Genomic DNA, 17,205 nt, shown 5'->3' with positions numbered 1-17,205 from the left:
TACATAGATTTAGTGCCAGTCCATCAAAACTCCGACACACTCTAGATAAGACAATTCTAGAATTTACGTAGAAATTCAAAGACTCTCGGACAGGAGAAACAATTTTGAAATATCAAAATTGGAGGATTTGAACCACCTGACTTTAGACATACTAGGAAGCTGCAGTAATTAAGACAGTGTGGCGCTAACGTGAGGATAATTAAATACAACAACACAGAATGGAGAGACCAGAGCAGACCCATGCATGTGGTCAGCTGACAGAGTGGCCAAGCCCATTAATTAGATGGGGAAGGAAAGTCTGGTCAGGGTGGGTGAAATTGTACCTCCACTCCATCTCAAAATTAGTATGACGTGGATCATAAACCTACACATCAAAGCTGACACCAGTGCTTCTAGGAGAAACATGGTAAGATATCTTTAGGATCACAAAGTAGGCAAATGTTTCCTGGACAGCATCCAAGCAGCACAGACCATAAAGGAAAACACTCGGACTTCCTCAACATTTAACATATCTGCTCTTTGAAAGACACGATATGAGTGCAGGTAAGCCACAGATTAGGAGAAAATGCTCATAGCAGCGTGTCTGACAGTATCCAGAGCCTATCGAATAACTATCACAAGTTGACAATAAGAAGATAACATCAAATAATGTGAGCAAAACCCTTGGGCTGACACTCCTCAAAAGGAAATACATGAATGGCCAATAAACACATGAAAAGATGCTCAACACGTCAATCATCAGGGAAATGCATAATAAAATCAAAGCAGATTCAATTTCACACGCACTGGGGGGAAAGAACGCCAAGAGATGGTGAGAGTGTGGAGCAACAGGAGCTCTCCTCCACTCTGGTGAGAATGTAAAAGGTTGCAACCACCTCTGAGGACATGGTAGCAGCGCCTTACACAGTTAAACCTGTCCTTACCGTGTGACCCATGATTCCACTCTAGGTATTTACCCAAGAGAAACGAATAGGTGTCCACATAAAGCCTGTCTAAGAATGGTCATTACCTCCATATTCGTAGTAGCCCCCAGTTGGAAATCACCCAGGGGTCCATCAGCAGCAGGTGATGCGCCAATTTTGATAAATCCATGCAATGCGATGGTAACCCAGCAACAAAGACTCGCCGCATTCCCACAGCAACAAAGTGCGAAGGGAAAGAAGCAGACAGGCTAGAGCAGGGGTGGGCAAACTTTTTGACTCGAGGGCCACAATGGGTTCTTAAACTGGACCGGAGGGCCAGAACAAAAGCATGGATGGAGTGTTTGTGTGAATTAATATAAATTCAAAGTAAACATCATTACATAAAAGGATACGGTCTTTTTTTTTTTTAGTTTTATTCATTTCAAAAGGGCCAGATCCGGCCCGCGGGCCGTAGTTTGCCCATGGCTGGGCTAGAGAATATACTGTGTGGTTCCATTTATATGAACTCCAGTCACAAAACTGATCGGCGGTGATGGAGATCAGTGGGAGGTGGGGCACGGACTGGATGGGGAGCTCAGGGGACCTGCCACTGGATGGTGCTTGTCTGCTTCTGGGGAAGCCCCACCAAGACAGGGCTGCCCTCAGGACAAAGGCCAACGTCGTGAAGGTGACCTGCAGGGCCCTGTGTGTTCGGGCCCCCAAGCTTTCCGGCCTCTTCTGGAAATGCACCCATCCCTACCTTTGCTTTCTGGACTTCAGACCCTCTGGCCCTCACAGGTCCTGTGCTGACCATAGCTGTCATGTGAGTGTCCCACTAGTGCCTGTCTCTCCTGGGCCCAAAGCACTGGGGGTGGATGGCCTCTGATCTGCTCAGGGCCCTACCCCAGTGCCCTGGGTGAGTGACAGGGGCAGAGCCAGTGAGGACCAGTGAGGACCAGTGAGGACCAGGTAATGTGGGCATGGCTCTGACTGCCCAGAGCATACCCTGCTCCAGAGTAGGTCAGAGGTGGGCCTAGTCTGAAACTTCCAATTAGGGAGAGGCTGAGGGGGCTCGGTCCAAGTGAGGGCAGAGTGAGTGGACAGAAGGTCCAAGAGCCAAACCAAGGAGTGGGGAGGCCGGGGCTCCAGGCCACCCTCAGCTGCACGTTGGAGGGTCTGCTGGCGGGTCCGGGCAGAGGCCCCTCAGACTCGGTGCCTGCGCTGGCCTGCGGGCCAGGTTCCCAGGCTCAGGTCCCAGCTGTGTGCTCTAGGCTTTCTGCCTTCACCCTCAACTCAGGTCACGGGTCACCCTGCGGCTGTGAGCTCCCCTGAAGGCAGTGTGTGACCATGTGTTTTGCAGGTGTGAGATCTGGGGCCCCTGCACACCCCATCTTCTAGCCCCAGGGAAGCCCTAAGCGAGGGTCTGCTGTGAGCTCCCCCCAACAAAGGTGCAGCAGTGCCTTCCTGCCAGACTCTTCCGCAGCCCAGCCCATACAGTGAGGATGGATGGCCACCTGTTCTTTATTGAGTATTCTCAGAAGGCCAGTGACCTGGGGACTGCAGCTCAGTTGGGAGGAGCTGAGAAGCTGAGGATCCTGAGCCCAAAGGGCCATTTCCAGGGAGTTCTACTAGGAAGGAGAAGGGCCACTTGGGGCTGGGGCCTATCCTGCCCCCGGGCCCAAGGGCAGGGCCTGGTGCCCAAGTCATAGCTTGTTCCGGGGGCAGCGCTGCAGGGCCTCCTGTAGGGCCTCAATCACTCGGTCCACGTTCTCCCGGGTGGCGTTGCAGCCCAGGAGGCCGATCCGTAGCACCTGGGGGGCAAGGGCGGCGAGACGTCGTCCTCCACCCAGGACCCCACCTGGCCCTGGCTGAGGTTTGGACAGAGCCAGGTGGGCTCCCAACGAGGGGACTCCCACCCAGGGTGCACAGGGAAGCCAGAGCTTCCTCCAGTCACACAGGGAGCTCCCAGACCCAGGCAGAGCCCACAGAGCTCGAGAAGGGTATCCAGGGTGGTGGTCAGAAAAGGCCACTCAGAATCACCCTTTCAGTGGGCACAGCTGGACCTGGGCACAGGGCCTCCTGCCTGCTCTGCCCCACAGAGGGGAGGAAGGGCATTCTGGGTGGGATTGGAGGTGCTGCACCTCACCAGCTGGGGACGAAGGGCCCAGATCCCCCCTGTACACACCCCTGGGGTTTGGAGAAAGATGTTCCCTTCCGGACACCCCTGCTGTCCTGGGTCCTTGGTTGACTGCCGACCTCAGCCTGGACCAGGCACAGTCATGCTCCATGTGGGGGTGAACCTAGTTTCTGTGGTAGGTATGGCCACCCCCTCACCTTCCCCAAGGAGGGCCCCAGGCCGCCCGTGATTTCGATGGAGAAGTGGTCTATGAGGTACTTGACGATGTCTCTCCAGTCGTAGCCAGCGGGCACGGCAATCGTGGTGACGGTGGGCAGCCGGAGCGTCTGCAGGACAGGCCTGGCTCAGCACCATCCTGACAGCTCCGGACCAGCCCCACCCGCCCTGCCTTGGGCTTCAGAGGGACAGGTGGGGCTGGGGAAAAACTGGGGGGTCACAGGCTGCTGCTCAACCCCCAAGTGCCTCCATATGGCTGTTCCCTCAAGCAGGTCACACACACCCTGTGTTAGGGGGGCTTCGGTTGCCTGCTGACACTTGGGGTGCCTGGCTCATTCAGCCGACCTTCCCCCCAGTCAAAGCCCATGACTGGTTGGGCTCTGGAGGCCGATGGGAATCTTCCAGGTCAGGGATCCCCCATAACTAGTCCAGGTGGAGGTGCTATGGGGGAGACTGAGGCATCGAACTAAAGATTCAGAGGCCGGGGAGCCATGACCTTGATGGTGATGGCCCCCAGGATTGTCCCCAACCCCCAGGACCACAGGAACCTGCGTCCATATAGAGGGAACTGGGCAGGAGCTGTCCCCCCTCCGCAGACCCCCATGGGGCAGAGCCTCCCTCCCCTACCCCCAACCCCCTGGCCCCTGCCCTCCTTACGGGATCCTTCACGAAGAGCTGCAGGCCCAGCCCTTGAAGGCGCCCGTGCAGGTAAGCGGTGACATCCCGGTGCCGTCGCCAGCTGTTCTCCAGGCCCTGCTCAGGGAGAGGGCACCAGTAGGCAGGTGGGTGGGGAGGAGAAAGCAGACTCCCACCCACCCACAGGGGCAGCTTCAGACTGGGGAGCTCCAAGCCTGCCCGGGACTTTGAGCCCCTTGAGAGTCTCCTTGAGCCCCCAGGTTTGGGGCTATGGTTCTGTGCCAGGGGCTACCTCTGGTGAGGGGGATGGGGCCCAGCCAGCACTGGAGCCCTGGGGAGGTGAGTCGAGAGCACCTTGTGCAGGTGGGAGGCTGGCCAGGGGCGGGCAGGGGGTTTCTCAGTCACACACTGCCCCCTGTCTTCCCAGCACACTGACCACAACCTGAGTTCCATGTGGCTCCACCCTCTTGCTGCCCTACACCCTCACACCCAGCCCACCTTCAGAGCCTCCCCCTGTGACACAGGGATCAGTCTGGGGCTGGTGACCTCCGCCTCCTCGATGCCAGCTCCTGGGGCGGTGGCTTTATGAGTGGACACAGGAGGGCAAGTGCGACCAGCGTAGCACTGAGCCTCGAGGAGAGGCCGCCCACAGCCCACTCTCTTCCTGGCCTCTGGGGGAGGTCAGGGCGGTGAAGGTGGGCTGAGCTGCAGCTGTGTGTCCGTCTGTGCCCTGCAGAGCCAGCCCAGCCTGTGTGAACAGTCATCCCAGCACTGCCCCTGTCTGGCTCCTGACACCAGCCTGGGGGCTGGATGTGGCTGCAGGAAAGTGCCCGGCTGCTGAACTTGGGTAATTTTACACTCACAAACCTGGCTTCTGGCCTCACTCCGGGCCGCCCCACCCCTCCCCTTTGCACACCTTGCCTCTCCTCAGACCCCTCCTGCTGGCTGGGCCCTCACGGAGGTGTCACTCAGCACCTACCCGCCCTGGGTCCTGTCCCCGACCACCCTCGGCCCCCAGCTGGTTCTCTCCTGCCTCACCTCTTCTGCGATGAGGGCCAGGCTCTCTCTCAGGCTGAACAAGCTGATGACGGGGGTTGTGTGATGGTACCTGGAAGACGGGATGGGTAGGCTTAGTCCAGTGTCACTGGGCTGGGGTCGGGCAGCCACAGTTGGGTCAGGGTCTGTGTCAACTGGGCCAGCTCCCTTCCCGTGTGGGAATCAGGGACTCAGAGCTGATAGGGCAGCTGGATCTGCAGGAGCAGAGCTCAGAGGGGCACTGGCCACACCTCAGTGGGATGATGACAGGCACAGAGGCCCCATGCTGGCTCCCACCTCCCAGCTGGCCTCCCTGGGCTCCAGTGGCCCCAAGGAGACCACACTGCACCCACTGGGCCTGCTGGGTAGGGCACAATTCCCAGGGTCCCTGTCCCCATGTGTGATAAGGAGCCTTGGGTTATGGCCAAAGCCACTGCACAGAGAGCCCTGGGTTCACCTCCTTCTTTTGAGACATGGGTAAACTGAGGCCCAGAAATGGGGAGATGTGGCCAGGTCCAAAGTACCTGCTGCCACACTTTTAGGGGCACAGGGATCTGGGAAAGGGTGGGGGGGCATTCGGCTGGCCCTGAGCCCCCAGGCCAGGGAGAAATGGGGGAGTGTAGGTGGGGGCATTGATGGGGAGCTTGAAACAAAGTAAGACTGATGAAGGGCTGAGGATAGTGAGAGGTCACCCCCCACACTCCTCAGGCACACCCAGCCCACCCCACCCCTGCCTCACATCCTGGGCTTGTCGTCACAGCCCCAGAAGTTGGCCAGCCACTTCATATCCAGGTAGAAGGAGTAGGGCTTCGTCTTCCGGCTGTAGATCTTATTTCTGGGGAGGAAGAACCAGCCTGAGTGCCCACCTGTCCGGCTGACGCTGTGGGACCGTCTCCCAGACCCTCCTGGTCCTCAGAGGTGGGTCCCGGGACACGCCCACTGCTGGCCCTTGGGCTTGGCCTGTGCCTCTGCCACGTGGGTGTGACCCAGCCGCCCGGGGACTGCCTCATTGGTGAGTCCAAACACATCAAAATGACAAAGAGGAAACTGAGGCCAGGGCCCCACCTCTCCTGGGGCGTAGTCTGTGAAGCGGGGTATAATTGAGGGCCTATAGGCAACCTCATCCCCAGGCTGGGCACCTCCAGATTGGCCTCACAAACTGGGCCTCTCCCCGAGCTCTGGACTCAGACCCCGCTGTCTCCTCGACCCTCCCACAGTCATCTCAGACTTCCTGTCCACACAGAATTCCTGATCTCACCCCGAATAGTCTCTGTTCTGGTAAATGGCACCAACATTAACCTGGTGACAATCTGCTGGGGCCGGTCTCCTATCCCCTCCCCCAGACCACCCTGGCCTGGCATGGGGCTGGACACCTGTCTAGGGTAGGTGACGAGCATTCTAGGGGTATCTGGGAGCACAACTCAAGGCACCCTTCCCTCCCTCCTAGGGGCCAGCTGGACTCACTGCACATCCAGCCCTGGATTGGGGGCCCAGGGGCCACTCACTTGGCCTTGTCACTGAAGGAGATGAGGGCGGTGCCCGGAGGGGAATTCAGGACCTTCTGGGAACCCGAGTACAAGACGTCGATGCCTGTGGGGAGGAGGGACACGTGTTCCCGGGGCCATGCCCCACCCAGGGTGGGGTCATACCAGCTCGGGTGTCCCTGAAGCCCAGGACCTGGCAAGTCTGACAGTTTGGAGTGTCCACTTGGTATGAGGAGAGCCATGCCCTGGTGTCAGAGTGCGTGAGTGCGCTGGGACAGTGCAAAGGAGGCAAAGAGGTTTCCTTTTCACACTTTGGAGTACTGGCCCCCTAATCTGTCACAAAAGGCCTACAATGCCATCACCTGAGGAGGCCTTATAGTTCTGAGCGGCAGCAAAGAATATCAGGGCTCCAGGATGAAGGGCCGAGCACATCTGAGCGGTGCCCACCTTATGATGGCCTGACGGTGGGGCCAAAGGAATGGCTTCAAATGTGCACCCACAGGCCCGAAGGAGAATGTTCTCACAGCTTATTCCTAAGAGCCTGAAACTGGAGAGAAGCCCAAGTCTACCAATCGGAGAGTGTGCATGTAACCAATGAAAACTGAAGAACCGCCCTCCATGCCCAGAGGCATCGCAGTCCCCTACCTCCTCCCACCCCTCCTGCAGGGGTTCTGGGCGTCTCCCCCATATCAACTCCGGAGAAGCTCCCGCCTGCCCCCACATCCGTGCCTGGCAGCCCCCCAGAAACAATAGGTGTTGATCAGTTCATGGAGCCTAGCTGGCTGGGGTGTCGGGGGCACACCCTTACCTTGCTGATCCATGTGGATGGGGGCCCCGCCCAGGGATGCCACAGTGTCCACCAGGAGCAGGCACTGGTACCTGGGGGAGGGGCAGCAGAGTGAAGCAGGAGGGACTTTAGCTCCCTGCCCTGCCCGCCCGCCAGCCCCCGGGACCCCATACAGGGGTGCGTGAGGCCAGCCCAGGCGGCCTGTGGTCCTGGGGTGGCTGAGGCCTCTGAGGGCTCAGCGCCAAGCATGTGTGTGGGGTCCAGGAACCGCACAGCATGAGCCTGGGCCTCCCGCTGCCAGCAGCCTGCTGACTGTAAGGTCAGAGCCCAGGGAGGACAGAGTCCAGAAACAGCCCGAGCCAACTGTTGCCTCTTCCCCACCTCCACGTTTTCTTATAAAAAAGGCCAAGACGTGGAAACAGCCAAGTGTCCTGCGGTAGAGGACTGGATGGAGAAGACATGGTACATGTACACGGTGGGATACTGCTCAGCCATAAGAAGGGATGAAATACTGCCATTTGCAACACCATGGATGGGCCTTGAGAATGTCATACTAAGTGAAATAAGTCAGTCAGAAAAAGCTAAAAACCATACGACTTCACTCATATGTGGGATATACAACTGAAACTTGTGGACACAAACAGCAGTGTGGTGGTGCCAGAGGGAAGGGGCTGGGATGAAGGGTCCTAATATATGGTGAGGGGAGAAGATTTAACTTTGGGTGGATGAGCACACAGTGCAACATACAGATCTTGCAACATAGAAACCTACACCTGAAACCTGTATGATCATATTAACCAATGTCACCTCAATAAATTCAACTTAAAAAAAAGGCAAAATGAGTGTCCCATGCTGGGTGCAGAGGGACAGGTGTGCCCCTCGGGAATCATGGCCCAGGTCACATTCATGAGCTTGATTCACTGGACAGCACTCCGGGGGCAGGCTGTCAGGGCTGGAGCTGTGCCCGGCGGCCCCTCCGCACCCGTAGATCCTGTCTGGGTGCGAGCCTCCTCCTTCCAGCCTGTGGTCAACTCTGCAGAGCAGGACCGCTGGTCACAGGAAGGCCCTGTGCGCCCCTGCAGGGATCGGGGAGGTCAGAGGAGGGGAGTAGAGAGCAGAGCTGCCTTGGGGCACTGGGATCTCAGGTGAGGTGGGTCAGCATAAGCACTTCCCAGTGGGGACTGAAGGACAGTGGACATTATGGGGGCACTGGCCATGGGGAACCTAATCCTGCTCTCAGCCAGAAGGAGCCCACCCAGACTCAGCAAAGAACAAGGAGGACCTGAGAGGTGCCTGCATCCCACACCATGTGACATAGGCTGGGTGGGGCCGTGAAGGATGGGTTTCAGTTTCACCTGCTACCACCTGGCTGGAGGGACCTGCCAGCACGCCCCCCCGCCCCCCTGCCCCCAGCCTGGTCTGAGCTGGGCTTGGCTCTGCCCACAGCACTGTGACCTTGAGACAGGCTCACCTGTGGGGACAGGCTCACCTATGGGGACAGGCTCACCTGTGGGGACAGGCTCACCTATGGGGACAGGCTCACCTGTGGGGAAGGATCACCTATGGGGACAGGCTCATCTGTGGGGACAGGCTCACCTGTGGGGACAGGCTCATCTGTGGGGACAGGCTCACCTGTGGGGAAGGATCACCTGTGGGGACAGGCTCACCTATGGGGACAGGCTCATCTGAGGGGACAGGCTCACCTGTGGCAGAGCTCCCCATAGCCATCCAGGGGCTGCAGCACGCCGCTGGAGGACTCCCCATGGGTCAGGAACAGCAGCACCGGCTTGTGCTGGGCCAGGCCCTGAGAGGGTCAGAGGTGATAGCTTTGGGCAGAGCCAGTGCCAGCTAGTGCCCCCGGCAAGACTTTTCCTGGAGAAGGTGGGGCAGGATACGTCCCAAGCACTCCCTTCCTCCCCTGGTTGGCGCCCCCTCCTCATCTGCACGTGTGCTGATGTGGGGGCCGGCATCTCAACTCTGGGAGGAGGTTTGTTCCAGGAAGAGAGGGACTTCCCTCCCAGAGACCCAGGGAGAGTGGCCTCAGCCTCTGACCCGTCTATTGGGACCTTCGTGAGGTCAGCTGAGTCCCCAGCTCAGGGCCTGGGGTGTCAGGGCCTATTCTGCTCTCCAGCTCTTGCCTCCATCCCCTCTGGTCCTGCCCACAGGGCTGGGCTCCTGACTCAGTTTCCCTGCCAGGCAGAACCCTACCTATCAGGCTTCCCACCTGCTCCCAGGTATCACCTGTGGGTCACCTGGTGCTGGGCAGCCATCTACCCCAGCCTCCCAGCCCCAAGCGCCCCCCCGCCCCAGCTGACCAGCCCCCTCCCTTCCTCAGGGTTGTACCTCCTCCACCTCCTGCTTTGTGTAGTGGCCTCCAGGGTCCTTGATCATCTGGTGCGTGCGGGCTCCTGGGGGCAGGAGCACAGTGAGCAGAGAGCCACCCCTGCCCCAGCACACAGAGCAGGAGCCACTGTTGGGGACAGCTTTGTGCTGAGCAGGCCACATGAGGAGAGGGACCTGCCACCCCAGCCCCAGCCACTGCATGGCAGAGGAAAGTGGGGCTTGCTCAGTGAGGCTGCTCTTCGTCAGCTGAGGTTTTGGGGTGCGCAGGGCAATAATGTGCCTGGCTCAGCTGTGCTGTCCCTTCCTCAGGCGGCCATCCCCCAGTCCAGCCAGGCTGGGCATCCCCAGCACTCCTCACTCGGGAAATCAACAAGCATTTGTGCAAGGCCAGTGGACGGTGCCTTCCCAGCAGAGGAAGGAATGAAGGAAGGAAGGGATGGAGGAGGGAAGGGGGCTCCCGGAACATAGGCCCTAGTCCTGCTCCCTCTATCCCAGCCTTGCATCCCCGTGCACAGCGAGCCCCAGAGCCATACATAGGAGATGAGGCGGCCCCAGGACCATGCAAGGCTCAGGGGAGAGCCCAAGCCTGGGGGCGGGCAGTCAGAGCCACTGGATTGTGGGTGCTGAGGTCCTGGCCTCTGCCCAACCGGTGTGTGCTCTAAAGGGGACCAGGTGGGGGTTTGGGAACCCGTGAGCTGCCAGAAGTTGTCTATTAACGGACAGAGTGCGGCCATGTGTGGAGCTGACCATGCAGTAGGATTTCCAAAGGCACCGTCAATCATTAACCCAGGGCTCACTCCTGCTCCTGAGCTTTGTCTCCAAGATATTTTCCTCTGGGAGTGAAATGCTGTCCGTTCCTCCGTACTTTGTGGCTTCACAGAAAGAGTTTGTTTCTGAGACTTTTGACGGGGGGGACTTCAGCCTCTAAAACCCTGTCCGAAGGCCGAGCAGAGGTGACCCTGGGGACCCCGGCGAGCTGTGGGCGCTGAGACCAGAGGATTCCCTGCAGTGCCACCCAGGTGCTCCACAAACAGCTGTCCCCAACTCTGGGAGACCAGGGAGATGGGACCCTCAAGCATCCTGGACTGGCCAGAAAGTGGCCACAGAGGGGGGTGGGCAGGGGCCAAGGTTGGTACCTGGGGTGAGGGGGCTGCTAGGCATCCTGCCAGAGGCAGGAGGATGGGGAAGGGTGGAGTGGGGGCCACACCCCACCCTCTGCCCCATCCCTTACCTATGCGCTCCCCGATCTCGGCTGCCCGCTGTCCCCAAATGCCGTTGACCCCAACCAGGAAGGAGTCCCCAGGCTCCAGGAGGTTGAACAGGGCAGCCTCCAGGGCAGAGTGCCCAGAGCCGCTGATGGCCAGCGTGAGGCGGTTCCTGGTCTGGAACACGTACTGGATGCCTTGCTTGATCTCATCCATTATCTGAGGGTGGTAGGGGTGCAGGTCAGACGCAGCTCCCGGCCCTCCTGCAGTGAGGAGGCAGCTCAGGGACTGACCCGCCCCCACAGCCCACCTGGTACATCTCCTTGTGCATGTGGCCGATCATCTGCAGTCCCCCGGCCGCCAGGACGCGTGGAGCCAGGTTGGAGGGGCCGGGCCCCAGCAGGAGCCGGCTGGGCACGGACAGGGGCTTGAGCAGAGCCCCTGGGGGGGTCACCAGCAGCTGGTGAGAGGCCATGGTGCGCACCCAGCCTGCCACCCGGGGCCCCAGGGCCACACTGGCGGAGGTCAGAGTGCGGAGCATTTCTCGGCTGGCCCAGGCGGTGTCAGAGGTGAGGTCTGTGGATGGGCTCCCCCTCCAGCTCCGCCCGCTGCCCGCTGCCCGCTGACCGCTGACCGCTTGTGGTGGTTACCTGACCCTTTGTCAATGCTTAGCCTTCTGTCAGGGCCTGACAGCTGGGGTGTTGTACCCCTGGCAGGGAGGAGGCGCCTTCAGAGACTAGTCAATGGAAAACAGAGCCTGGGCGTCCTCCGCCCCCAGCACCCTCTCTCAGGCTCCTCCCAGCCATCTGGGGTGGTCCCCAGCCCAGTGCTCATGTGGGGCTCAGGGGATCCCAAAGTTTTTATTAAAGGACCGGAGAGCAAATATTTCAGGTTTGACAGGCCTTCTAGTCGGTGCTGCAAATACTCGACCAGGCTGTTGGATTGCAGAGCAGCCACCGAGCTGTGGCCATGTGCAATAAACTTTTATTTACAAACAAGCCATGGGCCAGATTTGGCTCAGACACATGTGTACACACACATGTACACACACACACGCACATACACGTGTACACTGAGGACATGGTCATTCCTGAGCCTTTTGGAAATAAGTATTTCTTCTGCTTCTCCATGTCCACAGCTCTGAGGGTTGGCATTTACACATGTAACCAAGGGCACACGCAGGGGGTGGGGTGAGCCTCCTCTCCTCTGCTGAGTCAACAGGCAGGTAGAATAAATGTAAGTCCAGGGCCCCTGCAGGAGAAGGAGCCAGGCCCACCAAGGGGGCACCCAGCAGAGCTGCTTGTGTCGCCAGAAGCCAGCGGGGGCCTGGTGTTGCCTGTGACCTGGTGAAGGAGGCGCTGGGCCTGTGATCTCTGAGCAACTGGCAGGCTTCTTGCAGTTCTGTGCTCAGGGCTCTGACCCCCTGGGCCATAGTAACCAGGAGGCCTCAGGGCTTCTGCAGGTGACTGAGGAGGCTGCACACCCCCTGGGACGCAGTGGGAGACTTACTTCCAAGCTCAGCAGAGCCTCTCCATTCAGCACTCATTGCTGGGACTGGGTTTGTGTGACATCCTGGGGGCATGGGGACCCCACCAGTTTTAGCCTGGCTGGTCAGTCATAGCCTGAGAACCTTACAGCCCTGCGGGTGGGCAGGAGGTAATCTGTCAATAAAAACATAGAGGAAATAGGTGGAGGGCCTCCAAGGTGTGGTCTGTGCTGGCCCAGGGCAGGCATGTGTGATGCTGGCCTTCACTTCCACAGGGTGGCCTGGTGTGAGCTCCCCTTCCCTCTCTATTCCTCCCTCCTCCCGTCTTTACAGAGTTCCCTCTGGGCCAGAACCCAGTCAGGCTGCTCCAGCTGATGCACTTCCAGCCAGAAGAGAAGCATACACCGGGAGCAAGGCGCCACCCTCCCCAAGGGCCAACCTCCCTTAGCTCAGCTCTGGCCTCCTTGTCTGCAGCCCACAGGACTATGCCCCTTCCCTCTGGTCTCAGGCTCCCTCCCACCTGGGTTGCTGTATCACCTCCCCCTGGACCAGCTAGTCTAGTCATGACACCTCTGTCTCCTGCCCTCCCCCAGGCACATTGCCTCTTCACTCCAGTCTAGCAGAAGCACCTGTGCCTTTGCATGTGCTGTTCCCTCAGCCTGGAATGCTTGTCCCTGTCTTTGCTCAACCCCTCTTCTGCTTTGGCCAAGCTTCCTGTCTGCTCAGAGCTCCTCAGCTGCCCCTGAGTAAGAACTAAAAGGGAGTCACCGTGCTAAGTCAAGCTGCTAAGTTATTGAAATCAAGTGGGCTGGGCCTGAGGAGTCTTATTCCTGTTCTGACTCTGGGAACTCCCACTTCTGCACTTTCCCGTCCTGTACCTGTACCTGGATGGACATCCACTTGTCCTGTGGCAAGGCCTGGACATACACCACGCCTTCGCTTAACCGCCCGAACGACTTTTGAATGATGGTGTTCCAGTGCCCAGCCCCCCAGACATGTGACAATTACCATCTTGGACCAATCGGGGCTAAGAATGCAGGACCGCTTCTTCTGAAGGATGTGCTTTTCCGTGTCAAACTCTCAGACTTCGCTTTCTCCTCAAAACACTCTGGGTGTTGCCTCCGAGGGTTTCCAGTTTGCAAACCTTACGACCCTTGGCTAAATCTTTGTCACTTACTTCTAGCCAAAGCCTCCTGACCTCCTGGAGCAAGTTCACCGTCCTTCTGCCACATGTCACACTAGTCACACTGCCTGTTCCCTTGGGCAGGACTCTACCTGAGAGGCCGGGAAGCCTGGGCCCTGGGGAAACCAGGGAGGTGTGTATGTTTTGTTCGAAAACAGGCCTTCTTTGCTAATGTAACCTGGAGGGGAGCTGTTGCAATCAAGAGAGGTGTTTCCTCAGGCCAAGAGCTGATTGGAAGCTGTGGAGCCATTGAGGACAGTGAACAGCAGGGCAGGTACCAGACCTCCGCCTCCTGAGTCCTGGAGACAAGGGCCAGGTGAACCGGGAAGTTCTAGCCTCAATACCAAGGCCAGAGGCAGCACCTACCCTGGGAGCAGCGACTCTACTCAGCTCTGTGAGGATCAGCCAGCCCACCCACCCTGCCTTGCCAGGGCCCTGGGCCAGCAGCCCTGGGAGGGAGGTCCGGGAGTGGCATGAGGTCTAGACCGGGACCGGGTGCCCACTCGGCCTCACCTTCCCCACGGCAGACCTCCCAGGCCCTGCTCCCCGGGACCCAGAGGAGTCTTAGCTCTCCAGGCAGTGGCGGAGCCCACAGGCTGCTGCCTGCCACACTGTGCTATGAAGGAGTTTGCTTCTTTTCTTTTTTTTTTAAAAAAAAAATTTAACTTCTGGTTTTCCCTAACTGATGTGAAAAGCGCAAGCAGTTGCTTTAGTCTATGGGTCTGCAACCTGCCGCACCCCAAGTGGTGTAAGGGCGGCAGATGTGTGCACCTGTCCCGGGGCACCCTAGGCGGACTGTGACCTCCTCTGCTGGTAACACTGCTTTCTGGCCCCTCCGCCAGCTGCCTGATGCTGCTGGGTGTCTCCACGGAGTTGTGTTTCAAATCTACAGCGAAAGCCAGCCCGTTGTGACATCTAGGCCGGAGGAGGCCCTCAGAGGCCCTCACAGACAGACAGCCCCTGTGTCCCAGGTGGGGAGGGGTTGGCCTGGGGCCTGCAGCCTCAGCCTGAGTCCTACGAGTCTTTCCAGAAGCCTGGGGGTAGTCTTGGGGACCCGGGTGATTATGCACGAATGACTTGTTAAAACTCGGGAAGCCGAGGGTCTCCCGTTAGCACTCCCTCTTCCATGATGAGGCCACGTTTCTGGCCCCGTGCGACCAGCTGCAGCCTCGTTTCTCCCCCATCCCAGCAGAGGCTTTCTTCCGGCTTCATTGATTCACGCTTTTCTTTGCTCACCATCATTTGTGAGAAGAGATGATTTTGAATAAGGTGGTGAGAAGACTCACAGCTCACTGCTCCGCATGTGGCCCAGGAGAGGCAGCTGCCCAAGGTGGACAGGCAGTGCTAGAGCACCCGGGGTGGGAGCAGGCAGGTGGGAAGGCTTTCTGAGCCAAGACCTGACATGGAGGAAGGGTAACTGGGTGCAGCTGGGGGTGCAGAGTGGGCCAGGCCCCAGGAGCCGGGCACAGTTGGGAGCGTGGAAAGTCCGTTGGCGGCCCTCGGAACCACAGACTTCACCACCGACAGCAGGAGCGATCACGCCAGGAAAGCCGAGAGTTGGCAAGGAAAGGGAGGTGCCTCCTCCTGGGTGACCCCCAGTGCCTAGAGTGCATCAGAATCCCCAGATTCCGACTCACAGGATGAAGCCAGGTCTGAGAAGTTGCATTTCTTGCAGCCAGGGAGCCCCAGGAGGCCAAGTTCCCAAGCACAGGGAGGCTCTAAGGGGGGTGGGCCTCGGGTCCAGGTCACCGGACTGCAATAGCCTGTGCTCGGGCCCCACTCTTGACAGAGAAGGTGAGGGGACTACATGCTGGTGCCATGGGGCACAGCAACACTGAGCTTCCCGTCTCCCCTTACATGCAGCTTTCTGCTGCTTCTGGAAGGCAAAGGGGACAGGCTGGTTGTCCCCATGGGGCAGGCGTGGCAGGCTACACGATCCCACCCAGAGTCAGGGTTGGAGTGCAAACTCTGCAGATGGTCCAGGTGGGTGCAGGACGCCCAGAACGTGGCTGGGTACCCACCGACCAGCACCATAGGCTTGGAGCTGGCTGTGCTCTGGTGTGAGCAACACGACAGTGACCTCTTGTGGCCGAGCCTGTGAGACATGCAGAGGCAGTGACAGATGATCATCACAATTTTAAAATGTCTGCAATGTGAGTAACGGCACATTTTCCAGACACACGCTGTGGAGCACGAGGAGCCTTCAGCTCCGTCTCTGCCAGCCTTATCGCACCGACATCTGTCAGCAGCTGCCTGGCCCTCACTTTCACTTGTCTAATTTTGCCAGAGTTTTTAATCCTCACCGAGGATACTTTTTCCATTGATTTCTAGAGAGAGAGAGAGTGGTAGGGAGGGAGGAGGGGAGAGGGAGGGGGAGAGAGAGGAACTTAGGTTTGTGCCTTGACCAAGAATCAATGATGCTCCAACCAACAAAGCCACCCGGCCAGGGCGAGGTCTCTTTTCATGGGTGATAGGACTTTAGTGGACACACACCCCAGGAAGCTATTTTTTTTTTAATTGCTTAAAGTATTACAAAGGGTATTACATATGTGTTCCTCCCCCCCCCCCCCGCCCTTGACAATCCCCTGGCCTCCCCTACCCCCCAGTGTCTTATGTCCATTGGTTATGCTTATATGCATGCATACAAGTCCTTCGGTTGATCTCTTACCCCGCTCCCTCCTGCCCCCCAACCCTCCCCAGGAAGCTTTTTGAAAACACATTCTGGCTCAGGCAGCTGGGTTGGGCCCAAGACACCGCATTTATACAAACCCCCTCAGCACGGAGAGCCCTGGGTCTGCAGGCCTTTTCGCTGCCCAAGGCCTCTGCCACCTGGCCAGCCTCCTCTCCCCGAATCTCTCCCACTCTCCCCCACCCGAGGAGCCTCTGGGCAGAGGGGACAGGACGAAGGGAGCAGGGCAGGAGGGTCCCTTCCCGGGTGGGAAAGGTGAAGGTGCTCCGAGAAGGGTCATCCTAGGTCAGGAGACTCCCCTCCCAGGGCAGACCTCCCCCGGGTTTCTCTGCCAAGTCCCAAGCTCAGACCTTCACCCAGCTGTGCTGGAAGCCCGGGCGGCCCTCCCAGCCCTCCTTGTTCCCTTGCCTCTGCCCTGCCCTGCCCTGCCCTGGCAGGGGCCCCAGGAGTCTCTACACATTCCTCTGTGCTGCCCCTGCCCCCCTCCCCCCCAGACCTGGTGTGGCTGGAGGGGTGTCTGAGGTCGAGGGTCTCCTGCTGACCTGTCCCCTCCACCTGCCCTCTGGGAGGGCGTCACTGTCGGGGATGCTGAACTCCCCAGACTCCAGATATGGCCGAGGGGGCTGCAGAGGAGGCTGGGGAGACGTCGGGACCCAGGGGGAGGCTCCTCAATGCCCAGCCAGGATTACAGGTCCCGGGGCCCCTCCCCTGCCAGATCCATCTGGGAAGGGCTGAAACCAAAAGCACAGGGGTGGGGGGGGGCTGGGGGGGGAGGGGCCTTCTGCACGTCCCTCTCCGGTCCTGTCTTCGACAGACACTTCACAGAACTGAACTCAGCCAGTCCTCGCACCCTCTCAGGAAAGCAGTCCTTTTAGTCCCCTTTTCACAGACAAGGACACTGAGGCACAGAGCAGGGCGTGACCTGCCCAAGGCACCCCATTTACCATGGGGAAGAACACGGGGAAGGAGAGGCTGGCCAAGCTGGCGTGGAGTGAAAGGGGGCCTGGAGTGACCCCCTGGGCCCATCTTCACCCGGACACTGGCTGCTGTGTCACATGCTGATGGGTGTCAGTGGTGTGTTGGGGTCCCCTGGCCTCAGCCC

General features: G+C 59.0%; 1 protein-coding gene across 1 annotated transcript; it reads right to left on the bottom strand.

Annotated features, from left to right (window-relative positions):
* Positions 1-1,403: 1,403 nt before the first annotated feature.
* On the bottom strand, positions 1,404-11,470 carry AGXT (alanine--glyoxylate aminotransferase). Its single transcript, XM_059703846.1, has 11 exons — positions 11,056-11,470; positions 10,772-10,964; positions 9,541-9,605; positions 8,901-9,001; positions 7,219-7,289; positions 6,432-6,516; positions 5,666-5,761; positions 4,930-4,999; positions 3,913-4,008; positions 3,237-3,365; positions 1,404-2,713 (listed from the first exon to the last, which is right to left on the bottom strand). Exons 1-11 carry the CDS (start codon positions 11,284-11,286, stop codon positions 2,606-2,608), a joined length of 1,245 nt encoding a protein of 414 aa, XP_059559829.1. The 5' UTR covers positions 11,287-11,470; the 3' UTR covers positions 1,404-2,605.
* Positions 11,471-17,205: the final 5,735 nt, after the last annotated feature.

Source organism: Myotis daubentonii, chromosome 7 (genome assembly GCF_963259705.1).
Source record: "Myotis daubentonii chromosome 7, mMyoDau2.1, whole genome shotgun sequence".
Taxonomy (NCBI): Eukaryota; Metazoa; Chordata; class Mammalia; order Chiroptera; family Vespertilionidae; genus Myotis; species Myotis daubentonii.
This window is presented reverse-complemented; position numbering and strand designations above follow the sequence as displayed.

Bases quoted from the DNA above. Each gene is read 5' to 3' on its own strand.
- AGXT (XM_059703846.1), bottom strand. From the start codon at position 11,286: ATGCTCCGCACTCTGACCTCCGCCAGTGTGGCCCTGGGGCCCCGGGTG. The intron at 9,606-10,771 runs GTAAGGGATGGG...TCCTGCCCCCAG, and splicing joins CGAGATCGGGGAGCGCATAG to GAGCCCGCACGCACCAGATG. The intron at 5,000-5,665 runs GTGAGGCAGGGG...CCCGTCTTCCAG, and splicing joins TGTGACGACAAGCCCAGGAT to GTACCATCACACAACCCCCG.